Source organism: Chlorocebus sabaeus, chromosome 13, assembly GCF_047675955.1.
Source record: "Chlorocebus sabaeus isolate Y175 chromosome 13, mChlSab1.0.hap1, whole genome shotgun sequence".
Lineage (NCBI taxonomy): Eukaryota > Metazoa > Chordata > Mammalia > Primates > Cercopithecidae > Chlorocebus > Chlorocebus sabaeus.
Genome location: NC_132916.1, coordinates 18,212,807 through 18,229,773, shown reverse-complemented (window position 1 = coordinate 18,229,773; position 16,967 = coordinate 18,212,807). Strand labels below are relative to the sequence as shown.

General features: G+C 35.6%; 1 protein-coding gene across 14 annotated transcripts in view; it reads right to left on the bottom strand.

Annotated features, from left to right (window-relative positions):
- SYNE1 (spectrin repeat containing nuclear envelope protein 1) overlaps positions 1-16,967 on the bottom strand; it is a 527,413-nt gene that overhangs the window by 388,593 nt on the left and 121,853 nt on the right. For 12 of the 14 annotated variants that reach the window (XM_073022337.1, XM_073022331.1, XM_073022333.1 and 9 more), the window contains exons 6-9: positions 14,388-14,471; positions 5,591-5,611; positions 5,028-5,120; positions 4,219-4,397 (exon numbers count right to left, since the gene is read on the bottom strand). In XM_073022337.1, the coding sequence (XP_072878438.1) occupies positions 4,219-4,397; positions 5,028-5,120; positions 5,591-5,611; positions 14,388-14,471 (377 nt within the window). The remainder of the gene's footprint in view (positions 1-4,218; positions 4,398-5,027; positions 5,121-5,590; positions 5,612-14,387; positions 14,472-16,967) is intronic. The other 2 variants (XM_008007617.3, XM_073022329.1) reach the window with 1 other exon arrangement.

Sequence of the window (16,967 nt, the reverse complement as noted above, 5' to 3'; positions counted from 1 at the left end):
TCCACCTAAATGCAAACAATAATTCCAATTCCTCCACCAATAAAACTGTTTGTAAACTCCTTTTTTGTAATTGTCTTGAGGGCAAAGTCCTGGTGGTAAATCTTTTTTCTTTGGTGGTGGATTTGATTAACTCAAAGCCAGTTATTAAGAAACTGATTTCAAGTTAGTAGTCATATTTTGCCTTTGGAAAGCAGAAATGAGGCAAGTTCATAATGAATGATTTTTTTTTCTACATGTAATTTATCAATTATAAAGGCAGTTCCGAAAACAGAGTTGTAAAGATGATTTTGAGCATTAGCTGTACCCCTTGATTAAGTGGAGGGCCTGCAAATATGATCACTTAATTAGGGAACATTCAATGGATAAAGTCATCTGGTCATCCAGTAGTTTCTTTTTAAAAAGTTAGTCTCATTAACCTTATAGTTGTTGCTAAATAAAGCAAAAATATCACTCAATTAATTTTTACTAGAATTTCAAAATTTTCATGAAAAATACAACCTGAATGGTATGCTGATTAATATAACGAGTTTATAAATGTCCATCATTATTACTATTATTATTATTATTGAGACAGAGTCTCATTCATTCTGTTGCTCAGGCTGGAGTGCAGTGGCACAATCTAGGCTCACTGCAATCTCCACCTCCCAGGCTCAAGGGATTCTTGTGCCTCAGCCTCCCAAATAGCTGGGATTTCAGGCATGTGCCACAACACCTGGCTAATTTTTTTATTTTTAGTAGAGACAGGGTTTCATCATGTTGGCCAGGCTGGTCTCAAATTCCTGGCCTCAAGTGATCCACCCGCCTCGGCCTCAAAAGTGCTGGAATTACAGGTGTGAGCCATCGCGCCCAGCCTATCCTTAAATTTTATCGCACACAACTTCTCATTCACTTTAAAACATGTTTTACCAATGTACACTGTTTGCATAAAATATATTATGCATCATTGAGCCTGATCATTGGCTAAAACAATTTTACGAGATTCCAGTAATTGTAAAGTAATCTTGAATCTTCTCTTAGTTATTTTCAAGCTTATGTCTCTGGTAGTATGGATATAATTTTTTTCAGCAGACAGGTGACATCCATGCAGGTTGAACAGTATGTCCTTTTTATCTATTCATTTGTAATCCATCTCTGACTTAATTTTATTTTTCTTTGCCCACATTTCCTCATTTAAAAATGTTTTTTTACCCTGTTAAGCCACTTCAAATTAGTTTTTAACAAAATTCAGTGGGGTGTAAATACATAATTAGTTAATAAATATTCACCATGTAATTAGCTATTTCTAATTTTCTTGAACTTGTTTATTGTTTTAGACATTTTCAAAGAGAAAGACATAATATGCTTTTCTAAATATTTACTATACTGAAATAATTAAAAACGTTTCAGCATGTTTTATTTCTTCTATATTTGTTGAAAAAATATATGTAGGTATACACACACACACACATACACACACTGTTTCCTATTACATCAGTTAAAGTAGTAGGTAATATTCCTTAAAAGTTTTAGTTTAAACCTCTTATTTGAGTATTTTAGATACAAATCCAAAGAAAACTTAGACACACCATTTAAAGAAGTGATGAAGGGTGACCAACTTATAAGCATTTCTGACCTCTAATATGTATTCACTTCAAGTTACTTTGAATAACTATGGCTACACATATATTTATTTTGTTACCTTACTAACTTTTGTCCAAAAATATAATTGTTCTGCTTATATATGTGATAATAGGTATGCAAATGTAAGATATGCTATAACTTAATGCTTTTATTTCTGATAATATGTGCTGATAGTGGATGAAATTAGTTTTAAAAATTAGAGGACTTAACTATCTTATGTTACTGAAACCATTTTTTAATTTATTTCTCAAATATTTTTAAACTTTATATGAAAACAGTGGATACATCCTGATAACTAGTTTAGTGTTTCCTGGATGTTTTATCATTTCCCACCATCTTCAATCTTATAAGTGTGATGAAATTCCAAACTAGAGTCCCACAAAATATTATGATTTTAGGAATAACATCACTCATACCTCAAAATGGATACAGATTCTAAAATCTTTCACACATGTTAGATAATAAGTTGCTTGAAAAGTACATACCGGGATAGTATAAAAGGCAGTTTTTAGAAAAAATTATCAACGGTTTGGTAGCATCATGGAATCATGTGTTCATTACAGAATTTTTATGGCAGAGAAAAGTCATCACCCCAAACCTCTATAATTTATGCAGTTACAAAAGAAATGGATCTTATTGACTGCTCACGGGTGGAGAATCCGCAGGCCCAGGATTCTGGACATTGGCCTAGATAAGGAAAGTAAAACTTCCACTGATGTTACCAATATATAAGTTGTAGCAATGACTTTGAGCTGTCACCAGACTCTTGCACATCTTCGAAACCCAACATAGCATGCATGAAACTAAATTAAATGCTGGATAATTCCAACAGCATTAAATTCGAGTTTACTTCAAGCTACTGTTTTATTAAAAGAAAATCAATTTGTTTTTGGTTAATTTAATGCCGTGTGAAGCAATGGACCACAGAATACCACCTCGACATTACTGCAAAGTTTAATTGTAATAGCATCGTGACACACCGCACGCAGTCACCAGTCTTCTCCCTACCCAGTTAAGTTGTAAGAGACATTAGTAATGCCACCGTGGATGCAATTAAACAGTGTTCCGGCAATGTGGGAAGGGTTTTTTAAATTTCATTTCTACTTCAGATTCTAAAGTGCCACAAAGCTTTGTTTTCAGAAATATATTTGACTACAACTTGAATCATGAAAACATATCCTGAATTAGAAAACCAGCAACACACTTTAAAAGTTAAACAAAACAACATAAATTAGTAACACTAATTACATCCTTTCTGTTTCTCTTTATTTTTTTATTTTTGCTCTTCAAACACCTTAAAAATAGAACTCCCTATGTTTAGCACCTCAATATTTTATAATAAGTACTTGTTTACAACTATTTTCCAGAAGTAGAGAATCAAATTCAGATTAGATTTAAGCATGCAAAACAAGATAAAAAATGAGTAATTTTACATGATGTTTAGGAAAATCAAACATGAATCATGTAGATTTAGGAAATCTACATGAAAGTACTTACCCCTGACCACATCAGACGGCAAAATACTTACATGGTCAACTGAAAATTCCATTGAAATTGCTATGAGAAAATACTTTTTGAGAGCACTTTTTTTCTTTTCTTTTCTTTTCTTTTCTTTTCTTTCTTTTTTTTTTTTTTTTTTTTTTTTTTTTTTTTTTTTTTTTTTGAGATGGAGTCTAGCTCTGTCACTCAGGCTGGAGTGCAAAGGCGCAATCTTGATCTCAGCTCACCGCAACCTCCACCTCCCAGGTTCAAGCGATTCTGGTGCCTCAGCCTCCTGAGTAGCTGGGTTTACTGGCACACGCCACCATGCCCAGCTAATTTCTGTATTTTTATTAGAGATGGGGGTTTCACCATATTGGCCAGGCTGGTCTCGATCTCCTGAACTCAAGTGATCTGCCTGCCTCAGCCTCCCAAAGTGCTGGGATTATAGGCATGAGTCACTGTACCTGTCTGAGAGCAGTCATTTTCTATCCACTATTATCATATAAATGTATACACATGTAAATTTATTATGCCTAGAGGAAATCCGAAAACTAGATGCAAATTCTCAGCTCACAAAGCTAGAGTTGACAAAAAAATCTACACTCTGGATAAAAAATGAGACCAAAGGGAAAAAATTTAAAAACTAAAATTGCTAGAAAGTTTCAGAACATAAAAAAAAAAATAATGTTTTTGGAATGTGTACCTTAGTTCACATTTTTCTTAAATAGAACATACTAGTCTCATGAAGAGATAACCAAGTTTAAACTTCGAATTTATTTATGTAAAGATTATTTAATAGGAGCAGAAACTCTAAACAATGACCTAAATAGAACTAGCCCTCACGCTACTCAAAATTTAGGATTAATCAGTTTAATTAATTAGGCCCAAAAACATGAAAAAAGAAAAAATTAATTTTATAAGAGCATTTTCCTAGAGTCTTAGTGGTGATTTGTGTTTATATCTCAATTCAAGGAAAGAGTGAAACAAGCACTAAAGCAAAGTCATTCATTCAAATGTCTCTTCACAGTTTGCAATCATTAGAAGGTGCAATTAGTAATACATTCATAATTCAAATTATTTATGGATTGCGAATTTAGACAAACTCTTGATACTTACTTGCCAGCCGTGTACTGAACCCACTTTAATAAAGCCTTCTTAGCATTTCCTTGGATCTTGGTGGTCACCTTCCGTTTACTTGGTGGGCTGGGAGTCTCAGAGCTAACTATGCTGTCCACGGAGGATGCGCTGCTGGACAAAGACTGGAGCTGGGGCAGGTTGCTGGTCAACTCTTCGATCTGTTTGAGAGTTAACAGCCAGCAAAAATATAAGCATTATCTTTGCTATTATTTTCTCGGATGTTTTACTTTTCCACCTACAAATGAGTCATGTTAACACCCTTGACATTCCTGACAAAATGCAAGCTCTTAAAAGGCATGATTAATATCTTACTCCTCTTCGCACTTCCCATTCCACCCCAGCTGTATCTTACACACATATTTATAGAATACATGAATGAATGAATCAACTAAAACCTACTGGTGAGAACAATTATTCTGGATAAAATGGCAAGTTCATTTCTCTCCTTCATGTCTAAAAGGAGTTTGGAACCGCTCCCTTCCAAAGAAAACAGAAAAGTTTCCTAAGCTCCTTCTGCAACATATTTCATCTTCATTGTGAGGTGCTAACTTTTCAGATTGGGCACCTCTGCGGGAGTACTTTGGGACTTGAGGTTCCATGTGCAACAGCTTTGCAAGGGAGAAGAGGAAATTCTGCTACCAAAGAAACAACGTATGTGTGGAAGGTACATTTCTGCTAAGTTAAGGATCAATCCCAAAGATATGACAAATGAGAGCATTATTAAAATGGCCACCACCATCTCCCTCCGTGACACTGCATCAACTAAAAAAGGAACTGTAGCACAATACCTGGAAATATAGAATAATGGTCCACATCAATCCAAGAACTATTGAGGGTCGGCCGTCAGCTATATCGGTGGAGTTAATGTTGACTAATTTAATCTGTTTAAAAAAGAGAAATTGTACTAGTAATGTACTAGAATATTATAACTCATTTAATTATGTAGCAATTAGGCCTTTAGTAGACATCAATACGCTCTGATCATGCCTATGTAATGGTACACGGGAGTAAGTAGAGTGAGGTATCGAAACAAACAAGCACGTGGTTTCAGTGAAAATTTCAGGGGGATTTGTTAGGTGTACAAAGTAAAAACTATAAAGTGGATTTCAGAAACTTCTTTTGTTTAAGGTTGAAAAAATATAACATGCAGGGAATTACCAGCAAAAATGCCAAACAGAAAAAAAAAAATGTTATTCTTTATATTTAGAGGTTGACTGGAGCTTAAGAGAAACCGCAATGAGAAGTTTAAGAAGATGCACTTACTTTGAAGTTCGTTACCAAATAGCATGAAACTTATGTTCCCTTTTACCTATAAAAATCAGGAGTTAAGAATTCTAAAATTTGTACTAACCGGTGATCCTCTGTGCATGGACTGACATGAAAAACAAAGGGAGAAGATAATAGATATACATAAATCATCTTTCAAAATCAGCGTTATTTGTTCAAAGGGAATAAAGAGGTAGGTAGTCAGTTTAGAGCCTGACTGTGGTAACACGTTTTAAAGAAAACCAAAGGAAAAGCAAGAAATAGCAAAATAGAGACTATTAGCATTCAGTTCCCTACTTTTGGACAATGACATATAAAGCATTCAGGAGAGATGTCAATCCATGTACAATTGTCCCCAATTATTCACGCTAATGTTTTCCCAGCTACTACAGAGTTATTTGCTAAGCCCCCAAAAATAGATTTATATGGTTAAGTCTATCTCATTCAATTTCTATAACCTACCATCAAAAACATCCTTTTAGTAATTCTTAAACACAAATCAGAAATAACAATAATAAAGTACTCCTCAGACCTCTAGCTCAATAATTCTCAGCCAAGATTTCATGAAGTGTGTTATTAATAAAAAGCTCAGATGTTTGTACATTTTTTATTTAAAAAACTTTTGTCAGATGCAAAATCATTTCACAAATACTTTACTCCTGAAAGTTTAAATTTACTTGTTTTACATCACAGGGGTGGAGTAAAAGCTGGCACAAAAATTGTAAATGATTCGAGGTATGCCTATGGGATTTTTGTCTCACTGGTGAAGTTCATTCATCAGGTTCAATGACAGATAATAAAAATTGAGAACCGGCATAGATTATAAACTTGTATATCTACTTCTTTTGAATCAAGCAGTGTAAGACATTTAATATATGTTTGTGGAAAATAAAGAACACCAGGTTTTTTTAAACTTTTTGTGAAAGAATATACTATGATCTCTAGGATCGTTGTGAGAGCTTCATTTTACAACTTCTCCAGAATTTTCCCACATCCATTTTAGCATATATACACCAAACATGTATAATATATGCTAATATCCATAAGATCAATGCATTTCATAGGGGAAAATTGCTTCCTTTTCCTTGTGTATCATTTTTTTAAAAATGCTATTGAATATAATTTGAAATATCCTACCTCAACCCAGTTCCGACTGTACTTGGAATTGTACATTATTAACATATTCAATTTATTACAGAACCTAAGGGTCTTTTGCCTAACTTGTGAAAAAAAAATGTTTTTCATGATCATCTACCCTAAAATGTGTTTCACAATGAGTTTAGGGAGCACAGGTTGGTTTGTCTGTTTATTTAACCTCCCATCTCTTGCAAAATCCTATTGAATTTACAATACATTCTTAATAGCCTAGGAGGGTAGGATGGGCAATAGAGACACATCCAAAGAGACTGAAGAATTTCCAAAAGCCAGAAAGAAGATGGGACCATACTGACAGATAAAACCAGAGCAGAAGGATGTTCAGCCAGAGGTTCTCAAAGTGTGATTCCCAGAGCCACAGCAAGCATATCCCCTGGAAACTTGTTAGAGATGTATAGTCTGAGACTTCATCTTGGACCCATTAAACCAGAAACTAAGGAAGTGAGGCTCTGGAAAGTGTGTTAAAACCTTCAGGTGATTCTGATGCACATTAGTGCTTCAGAATGCTAGACTAGACCATTGTACCTGGCCCATGTAATCTGGAGAAGTCTGAGTTATAAGACAGAGGCTTGAATTGAATGAATTATTATTTGTGTCCCTCCAAAATCTATATTTTGAAATGTAACTCCCAATGTGACTGTATTTGGAGAATGGGTCTTTAAAGAGATAACTGAAATTAAATGAGTTCATAAGCATGGGGCCCTAATCCAATAAGATTTTTTTTTTTTTTAATTTTTTGAGACGAGTCTCACTCTTACCTAGGAGGGAGTGCAGTGGCATGAACATGGCTGACTGCAACCTCCACCTCCCAGGTTCAAGCTATTCTCCTGTCTCAGATGGGATTACAGGCATGCGCCACCACGCCTGGCTAATTTTTGTATCTTTAGTAGAGATGGGGTTTTGGCCAGGCTGGTCTCAGACTCCTGATATCAAGCAATCCAGCCACCTTGGCCTCCCAAAGTGCTGGTGTTAGAGGAGTTGGCCACCATGCCAGGCCCAATGAGATTAGTGTTCTTAAAAAAGATGAAGAGCAACTATCATCAGAGTGAACATGCAACCTACAGAATGAAAGAAAATTTTTGCAATCTATCCATATGACAGAGGGCTAATACCCAGAATCTACAAGGAACTTAAACAAATTTACAAGAAAAAAACAAACAACCCCATCAAAAAGTGGGCAAAGGATATGAACAGACACTTCTCAAAAGAAGACATCTATGTGGCCAACAAACAAATGAAAAAAAGCTCATCATCAATGGTCTTTAGAGAAATGTAAATCAAAACCACAATGAATGGCAATCATTAAAAAGTCAGGAAACAACAGATGCTGGAGAGGATGTAGAGAATTAGGAACACTTTTACACTGTTAGTGGGAGTGTAAATTAGTTCAACCATTGTGGTAGACAGTGTGGCGATCCCTCAAGGATCTAGAACCAGAAATACCATTCGACCCAGCAATCCTATTACTGGGTATATACCCAAAGGATTACCAATCATTCTACTCTAAGGGCATGTGCACACATATGTTTACTGCAGCACTATTCACAATAGCAAAGACTTAGAAACAACCCAAATGCCCATTAATGACATACTGGATAAAGAAAATGTGGCACATATACACCATGGAATACTATGCAGCCATAAAAAAGGATGAGTTCATGTTCTTTGCAGGGACATGGATGAAGCTGGAAACCATCATTCTCAGCAAACTAACACAAGAACAGAAAACCAAACACTGCATGTTCTCACTCATAAGTGGGAGATGAACAATGAGAATACATGGATACAGGGAGGGAAACATCATACACCCAGTGCCTGTCAGGGGATGGGAGACTAGGGGAGCTAGCATTAGGAGATACCTAATGTAGATGATGGGTTGATGGGTGCAGCAAACCAGCATGGCATGTGTATACCTATGTAACAAACCTGCATGTTCTGCACATGTATCCCAGAACTTAAAGAATAATAAAAAAAAAAATTAAAAAAAACAATGAATACAAAAAAAAAAAGATGAAGAGACGCCAAAGATTGATTTTTCTCTCCACACTCACACAGAGAAAATGTCACACAAGGATGCAAAGAGAAAGGAATTGTCACAAGCCAGGAAGAGACGCTTCCCCAGAAAACAGTCCTGGGGCACCTTGATCCTGGACTTCTTACCCCCAAAACTCTGAAAAAACTAATTTCTGTAGTTTAAGCCACCCAGTCTGTGATATTCTGTTATGGTAGCCAAAGTGGGCTGATACACAGCTCACAGATGTTTAAAAAAATATTTGAGACCAGGCACGGTGACTCACACCTGTAACCCTAGCATTTTGGGAAGCCAAGGTAGGCTGATAGCTTGAGGTCAGGAGTTCAAGACCAGCCTGGCCAACATGGCAAAACCCCGTCGCTACTAAAAATACAAAAATTAGCTAGGCTTGGTGGTGCATGCCTGTAGTCCCAGCTACTCGGGAGGCTGAGGCAGGAGAATCACTTGAACTTGGGAGATGGAGGTTGCAGTGAGCCAAGTTCGTGCCTCTGTACTTCAGCCTGGGCAACAAAGCAAGACTCTGTCCTCAAAAAACAACAACAACAACAACAAAAAAACACAAGGAAGAAAAAAATTTGAATTATTTGGAAATAAATCTCAAAAACTCTCAGTAAAAATCCATATTACTAGCTTTTCTTGACAAATTTGAAAACTTAATGAATAAATCCATTACCGCTTTCCACTAGTTGCTTTCTACAATGAGGTATCAGGTTCCTCATTCTCAACAATAATGCAAGTAGTCAACTGCCTGTCTTGTTTAATAAATAACTTAAAGGAATTTTAATCATTAATTATATTTTAATAAAAGTCCAGATGTCTGGCTTTTCTTGGTAAATTAGAAAATCTGGGATCGCAGTTCTTGCAGTTCACTGAGGTTACTTTAGTTGGAAATATTTGCTCCCCTCTTCCAGACAGGACGCAGGACCACTCAGTTCTCCTGTTACCACACTTAGCCTGGTACTCACCTCATTCCTCTACATCATCTTTCTGGACCTCACAGGAACCTGAATTTATGGCCCCTATCTGCACTCTGATGGGCAGTGGTTGGCTCCTTGTATTACTGTTCTGAATGATCTACCCGACACCTCGTTGGAGAAGGAAACTTGGGGAAAGTAGTGATGGATCTATTCACCAGAGTCACATTTACACATTTCTCATCAGATTCTTACATATGTTTTTTCAATAGCCCTGCAAATAAGAGAAAAGCTAAGGACACTGTTAGGGTTTCCCCAGTAAAATGAGGAATACCTTCATTATTCCCTAAGTCAAGCTAAATAAGAATTAAAGGACTAAATAAATGTCCCGTTATCAAAAGAAAAAAATTCCAAATGGAAGACAAAGTCAGTACAAAGATCAAAAGACAAATTTCTGAATATACAATTGAGACATAAGTCTTAACTTGTAAAGATGTATGCTAAGATAATAAGTGGGAGTGCACTAAAGAACCTTCCAAAACTCATTACTTCTCACAGCCAAACATTTTGTGAGGCCATGGGATATAGAAGTGCAAGAGAGTGTGGCCAAAAAGAATGTTTCAGGGAGATATGGGGGAGGGGGTGATTTTTAAAAGATTAAGAGACTTGTGGGGAAAAAATAGAAATTCTTTCATTTTGTTCTGATTCTCAAGACATGACTTTTGGTGCTTAGCAAATGTATTTAAACTTTATTTTTTATTACTTTGAGTTGTTCTGTGAAAATGGACATTGTGAAAACAAGTCTTCTTTATAAACAATGCCTTTCGTAGGTTAAGTTGTTAAAGTTTTCTCCAAGGCTTCCAAGTTAATAAGAGGAATTTTGTTTTTGTATTCCTGCTGATCAATATAACTCAGAATGAAATCAGACACTATTGTCATACAGCTGAAATGGGAGAATGAATGATCTGAAAAACTCTAACTTTATTTTTCATTTTTATTTTTTTAAGAGAAAGAGTCTCACTCTGTCGCTCAGGCTGAAGTGCAATCACAGCTCACTGTAGCCTCAACCTCTCAGGCTCAAGAGATCCTCCCACCTCAGCCTCTCAAGTAGCTGGGACCATAGGCACATGCCACCACCTCTGGCTAATTTGTTTGTTTGTTTGTTTAGAGACAAGGTCTCACCATGTTGCCCAGGCTGGTCTCAAACTCCAGGGCTCAAGTCATTCACCTGCCCTTCCCTCCTAAAGTGCTGGGATTAGAGGTGTGAGCCATTGCACCTGGTCCTGAAAAACTCTAAATATCCTGTTTAACAAGGCTTCATTCAGCTTTTGATGAAAATTAATGAAAGGTGAGCAGAAAGAAGAGAAAACCTTCAATAAGAATGAGATTAGCGTGATATGGAAACACTGCCTGATATTGCATAAGAAGCTAAAATTGTTTTTCACACTATCCTAATGCCTGGAATCTCTCTTGGGCATGAAGTTTGCACAACTGACTGAAATGTATACTGATTCATTGCATTACCAACTTATGAATAATGTAAATTATTTAAGGGCTAGAATCTAAGTTTTCTGTAAATTTGTATTTTCTAGAGTTCCTGTCTTATAGAAAGTCATCAATTAGACATTTGTAAAGTAATTGAATTAATTCAGTGCATATAAACTGAGAAGGAAATAACTGAATGGGTCTATTTTCCAGAAGTAATCTGGATCTCCATTGATAAAACTAGTTTTGGTATTACCAAGCACAGACTTCCTAAATTCCCACAAATTAGAAAAGGCTAAATGTAAGAGGATTAGTGCAACCCTTTTGGAGGGAAATATGGTAATATCTACCAAAATTACATGTGCATTTACTTTTTGCCTTAGCAAGCACACATCTAGAAATTTACCTAGAAGATACACCTCCAATTGTATGGAAGCACTTATGCACATAGTTGTTAACTGCATCATTGTTTGTGTTTTAAAAATGCTAGAAACAACCCAATTCCCATTCATAAGAGAGTGGTTGAATAAACAGTGGCATATCTAGGCAACGGGACACTGTGTAACTGTAAAAATAGTAGAGAAATCACCATGAACTGATGTGGGGTGGTTTCCAGGATATACTGATAAGTGAAAAAAGCAAAATGCATCTAAGTCTTTTTTTTTTTTTTTCTTTTTCCTTTTTGTGGAGAACGGGGTCTCGCTATATTACCCAGGCAGGTCTCGAACTCCTGGGCTCAAGCTATCCTCCCGCCTCTGCCTCCCTGAGAGCTGGGATTACAGGCATGAGCCACCGCGCCCGGCCACAAAATGCATCTATGGTATGCTATCCTTCATGTAAGAAAGAAGGGAATATATGAAAAAACATCTTATTTGTGGGAAAAAAATGCAAAATATATGTCAGAAACTAGAGAGACTGGCTACCTAAAGGTGGGAAATGCAGTTAGAGGCAGGGAATGAGAATGGAGTAGCAGGGATGAGGAAGGGGTTTGACTTCTTTAAATACAGCGTTTATTATTTTAGAACCATAATAATGTCCCACTCTTCAAAACAAATAAAATTGACCAGGATGGTGGTGGGGCACAAAATAGAACACAAACAACAACAAATAAACCTATCTCTGTAACAAATGATGACACACTTCCACTGAAGGGGATGGGGAATAATAGAACTAATGTAAGAACATTTCAAAAATAGTTTTTTGACTGGATACTGTAATGCTAAAGACAAAAAAAAAATTATATACAAATCCTCTTCTCTAATTTGTAAATCTGTTTCTCACAGGGGCATGGGTTAGTGACATACTAGATGTGTATCCCAGGTGATATAGTTTGTATACATGTCCCCACCCAAATCTCATATTGAAATGTGATCCCCAATGTTGAAGGTGAACCCTGGTTGGAAGTGATTGGTTCATGAGGGTGGAGTTCTTATGAATAGTTTAGCACCATCCTTCTCAGTCCTCTCCACCAATAGTGAGTGAGTTCTCATAAGACCCGGTTGTTTAAAAGTGTGCAGACCTCTACCCTTGCTCTCTTGCTCCTGCTCTGGCCGTGTGACGTGCCTGCTCCCCTTCACCTTCTGCCATGATTGTAAGCTTCCTGAGGGCTCTCCAGAAACTGATGCCGGAGCTATGCTTCCTGAGCAGCCTGCAGAACCATGAACCAATTAAACCTCATTTCTTTATAAATTATCCAGTCTTGCATATTTCTTTATAGCAATGTGAGAATGGACTAATACACTCGGGTTGAAAAAAATAAGTAACTATATTGTAGATGAGAGTAAGGCTTCTCATTATCAGAGAAAGCAGAAACAAATAAGGACATAAGGCTGAGTAAAACTTGCAGTGTTTAACTTGAATCAGAGGTATTAGTTAGAACTAACGTTTACACACACACACACACACACGAGAAGCTACATATGTATATGTGTATATATATGTGCACACATACAGAGACAGAGAAAGAGAGGAGAGAGAGAGAAGCACAGATATATGTATATATATGAGTTAATAAACATACACATTTTCTAATCTATTTGCTGAGAGGGCCTAGGAGAAATGATGCCCCAGTAGCAATGAAATACTTAGCATTTAGATCTTGGTTTCTAAATGCCACTCATCACTAAAAGGAACAAAGCCTCTTTAGGGAAGTGGTTGGTTCCAGGACTGGGGCAGGGAAAATATAAGCTAAAACTGGAATATTTATAGTTCTATCAAATAAAAAACTGCTTGAAAAATTATGAGCCCATATCAAAAAGGTACAGGAGTCAGCCTGAAAGAACTCTTAATGGTCAAAGCTAGAACAATTTGAGTGACAAAATAATAACAATGATTATAATGATGGATTTTAACTATGTAACAAAATAAATATACATGTGTCCCTACTGGAATAAATGATGAATAAATAAGTAAATTGTGGGGGAGGACATCTTTTTCTTACAGAACAACTCCAATTAATAAATATAGAAGGAATGAGGAAAATAGAAAATCACCATTAGGCAAACAGCACAGAAATAATTATTGAAGGCGATGGATACTAAAATCAGTGAGCAAAAGTTTGAGGAAAAGCAGAAACTTAGCATAGTCTCGATTACCTCCCCTAAGTTATTTCTCAATGATAAAGGGAAAAACAGTGACTCTACCGTAGGAAATCATGGCAGACACCACATTGCCAAGTATTCAAAGTTAATGTAACCAGTCATAAGACATATCAGCACCCTATATTTACTGACATGGTGCACTGGGAAGAACATGACATAACTTTCTTGGGATTTTTTCCAGAAATGTATAAACTCAACCTAATCATGAGAAAATATAATGCAAACTGAAATTGAGAGACATTATGCAAAATAACTGACCAGCAGTTATCAAAAGTGTCAAGGTCATGAAAGACAAGGAAAGAAAGAAGACCTGCCATAGAATGGAAGACATAACTAAACGTAAGATCTAATTCTAGAGTGGATCCTGGAACAGACACAGACAATAGGGGGAACACTGATGAACTTGGACTAATGTTTATGTTTTAGTTAATAGTATCATCCCAATTTTAATGTCCTTACTTTGATAATTATACTATGGTTATGTAAGCTCTTAACACTAGATGCTGAAATGAACTGTAGAAATAAAATTTCTTTTTTTGCAACTTCTCCATAAAGCTAAGAGTATTTTACAATACAGCGATATTGTTTGTCTATGCTGTATAGACTACACGCAGTGTTTTGATCTACAGTCAATACTGAAAACATAAGTATGCCCATACCTTCTTCCTTGGTGTTTTGTTTTTGTTTCTCTCTTACCTTTCTTCCTTCGAGGAACTTGAGTGCCGTGCCAATGTTAGCCACAGCATGGATTCGCTTCATCCGGCGTCCTTGTTCACAAGGCTGTAAAGAGAGGGGGGAAAAAAGGAATAAGACAAAATCTGCATATTAAAATGTTAGTTATAAGATCTATTTAAATGGATTAAAAATATACTTGAAGAATATTCAAAAGCAACCAAGATTGTTCACTTTCTATAAAGGTTAGCAAATACATAAAGCGGTGTTCCCCATGCCACTCTGAAGATATCCTAATTCACTCAATAAGAGCATTCGTTCTCGTATTATCTGTTAATGCATTTGCCTTTTAGTCTTCTGTATGTCTAAGAGCAGAAATGCACAGAACTCCTACCTTATCTACTGATACTATCACAAAACTCCTATGTTATCTACTGAGACTATCACTCCTATAAGTTAGCAAAGCATGTATATGAAAAATATTCTTGGTCACTCACCATTTTTTCAGTCATCCAAACATGCAAAGATACTAACATTAATAGTGACATTTCTTGATTTGAATGACCAAAATACATGGGGGCACATAAACCAAAGTTAAGAAATAGGATTCTGAGAATGAAATAGTGTGTTCTGGCACATGGATACTCAAAGTTATCTATGTCTAAGTTACCAAAATGTATTGTGTACTTTTTCTGCACCACACTGTTAATTTGAAAACTAAAAATTTCAGTGAAGTAGATATTGTAAGCCTCCTTTACATTTACAGGAAGTATGCTGTAAGGTTGCATAGCTGGTAAATTGCTCTCTTCCCCAAATGAGAAAACCCTAGAGCTCTAAATGATCTCCTATTAAAATTGAAAACCAAGTATCTTTTCATTTCCAAGTAATAGTGTGCTAGGTAGTAATTTTTATGATATGATTTTAAAACAAATATATAAATAGAAGATATATTTCTAAAGCAAATATATAAATAGAAGATATTTTTAAATTTTTACTATTCTTTACTGAGACCTCTGTTAGACATGACACAGTCTCATCATTGTTCTGTGCACAACCCATTTCTTTAGTTTATTAGTTAATTATTTTTAAAAATGTAAACACACCCAGAATGTGCAACCTAAAACAACTAAGGACCCACAACTAAGTATGAAAGCCATATCCCGAAATACAACCACCATTAATCCCATCCTTCTATGTGACTACACTGAGGGCACCTGTCACACTAACTCCAGTCCAGTGTTCGCCTTTTTATAAAGATCCATTTCTTTCACATGCTTTCTTAAAAAGAATGCTTACTTTTTAATTTTATATGAAGAGCATCACTGTATTAATCTTTTCAGACCTACTTTTCCACATAACATTATATTGCTAAGATTCATCATATCATTGCCTTTCACTGTATTTCATCCATTTCAAAAGCTATATAATGTGCTATTTCTATACCCTCCTTCTGATATGAATGTGCTATTTCCAGGTTATTGATATTTTGATATGTTGATAGATTATTCTTGTACTTCTCACCTTTTGTATAAGCAGAGTTTCTCTTGGACACATACTTAAGAGTAGAATTGCTGAGTCAAAGGGAATATGACTTGAATTTATATCCAAACTATCCTAAAATGGTTACACTACATTTTGCTCTTATCAGCACTGCAAAAATAATCCTGTTAATCTGTATCCTCCCCACCGTTTGATTTTGACAGATACCTTAAACATATTTTTTTCAATTGAATGTATGTAAAATGTATATGTACTCTTTTCCATTGCAGTTTGCATTTACATTTCCCTGATCAACAGCAATATGGACTTCTCTTCCTCTGTTCATTGGTGATGTGTATTTCTTCTGTAAAATGCCTTTTCACATCTGTTGTCCAGGTTTTCCTTTAGGTTGTTTGCACTTATATTGTTTTGAAGATGTATTTTATATATTCTTGATTTAATCCTTTTACAACACGAATTGTGAATATCTTCAACAAGTTTGTAACTTCTGCCACTTTTTAAAAAGGTTTTTAATTTTTACGATATTCTTAATTTTAATATATTAAATATAGCAATCTTTTATTGTCAATATTTTTTGTGTCTTATTGAATAATTGTTTTCCTATCCCTGTGTCTAAAAGATATTCACCCATGTTTTCTACTAAGAGTTGAAAGTGTTACTGTCAGTAGGTCCTTAATTCATGTAGATTTAATTTTTGTATAGGCCATGAAATAAGAATTCAATTTTACATTTTTCTGCTAGAATGAACTTCATTTCCTGTTCCATTTTTTTTATTTCAATAACTTTTAGGGTACAATTGGTTTTTGGTTATGTGAAGGAATAATATAGTGGTGAAGTCTCAGATTTTAGTGCACCTGTCACCCAATATTTAGTTTTTGATCCTTCACCCATCTCTTACCCTCATCCTTCTGAGTCTCCAAAGTCCATTATACCATTCTATATGCCTTCATTGTACACATAGCTTAGCTCCCACTTATAAGTGAGAATATACAGTATTTAGTTTTCATTCCTGAATTACTTCGCTTAGAATAATGGCCTCCAGCTCCATCCAAATTGCTGCAAAAGGCATTATTCCATTCTTTTTTACGACTTAGTAGTATTTCA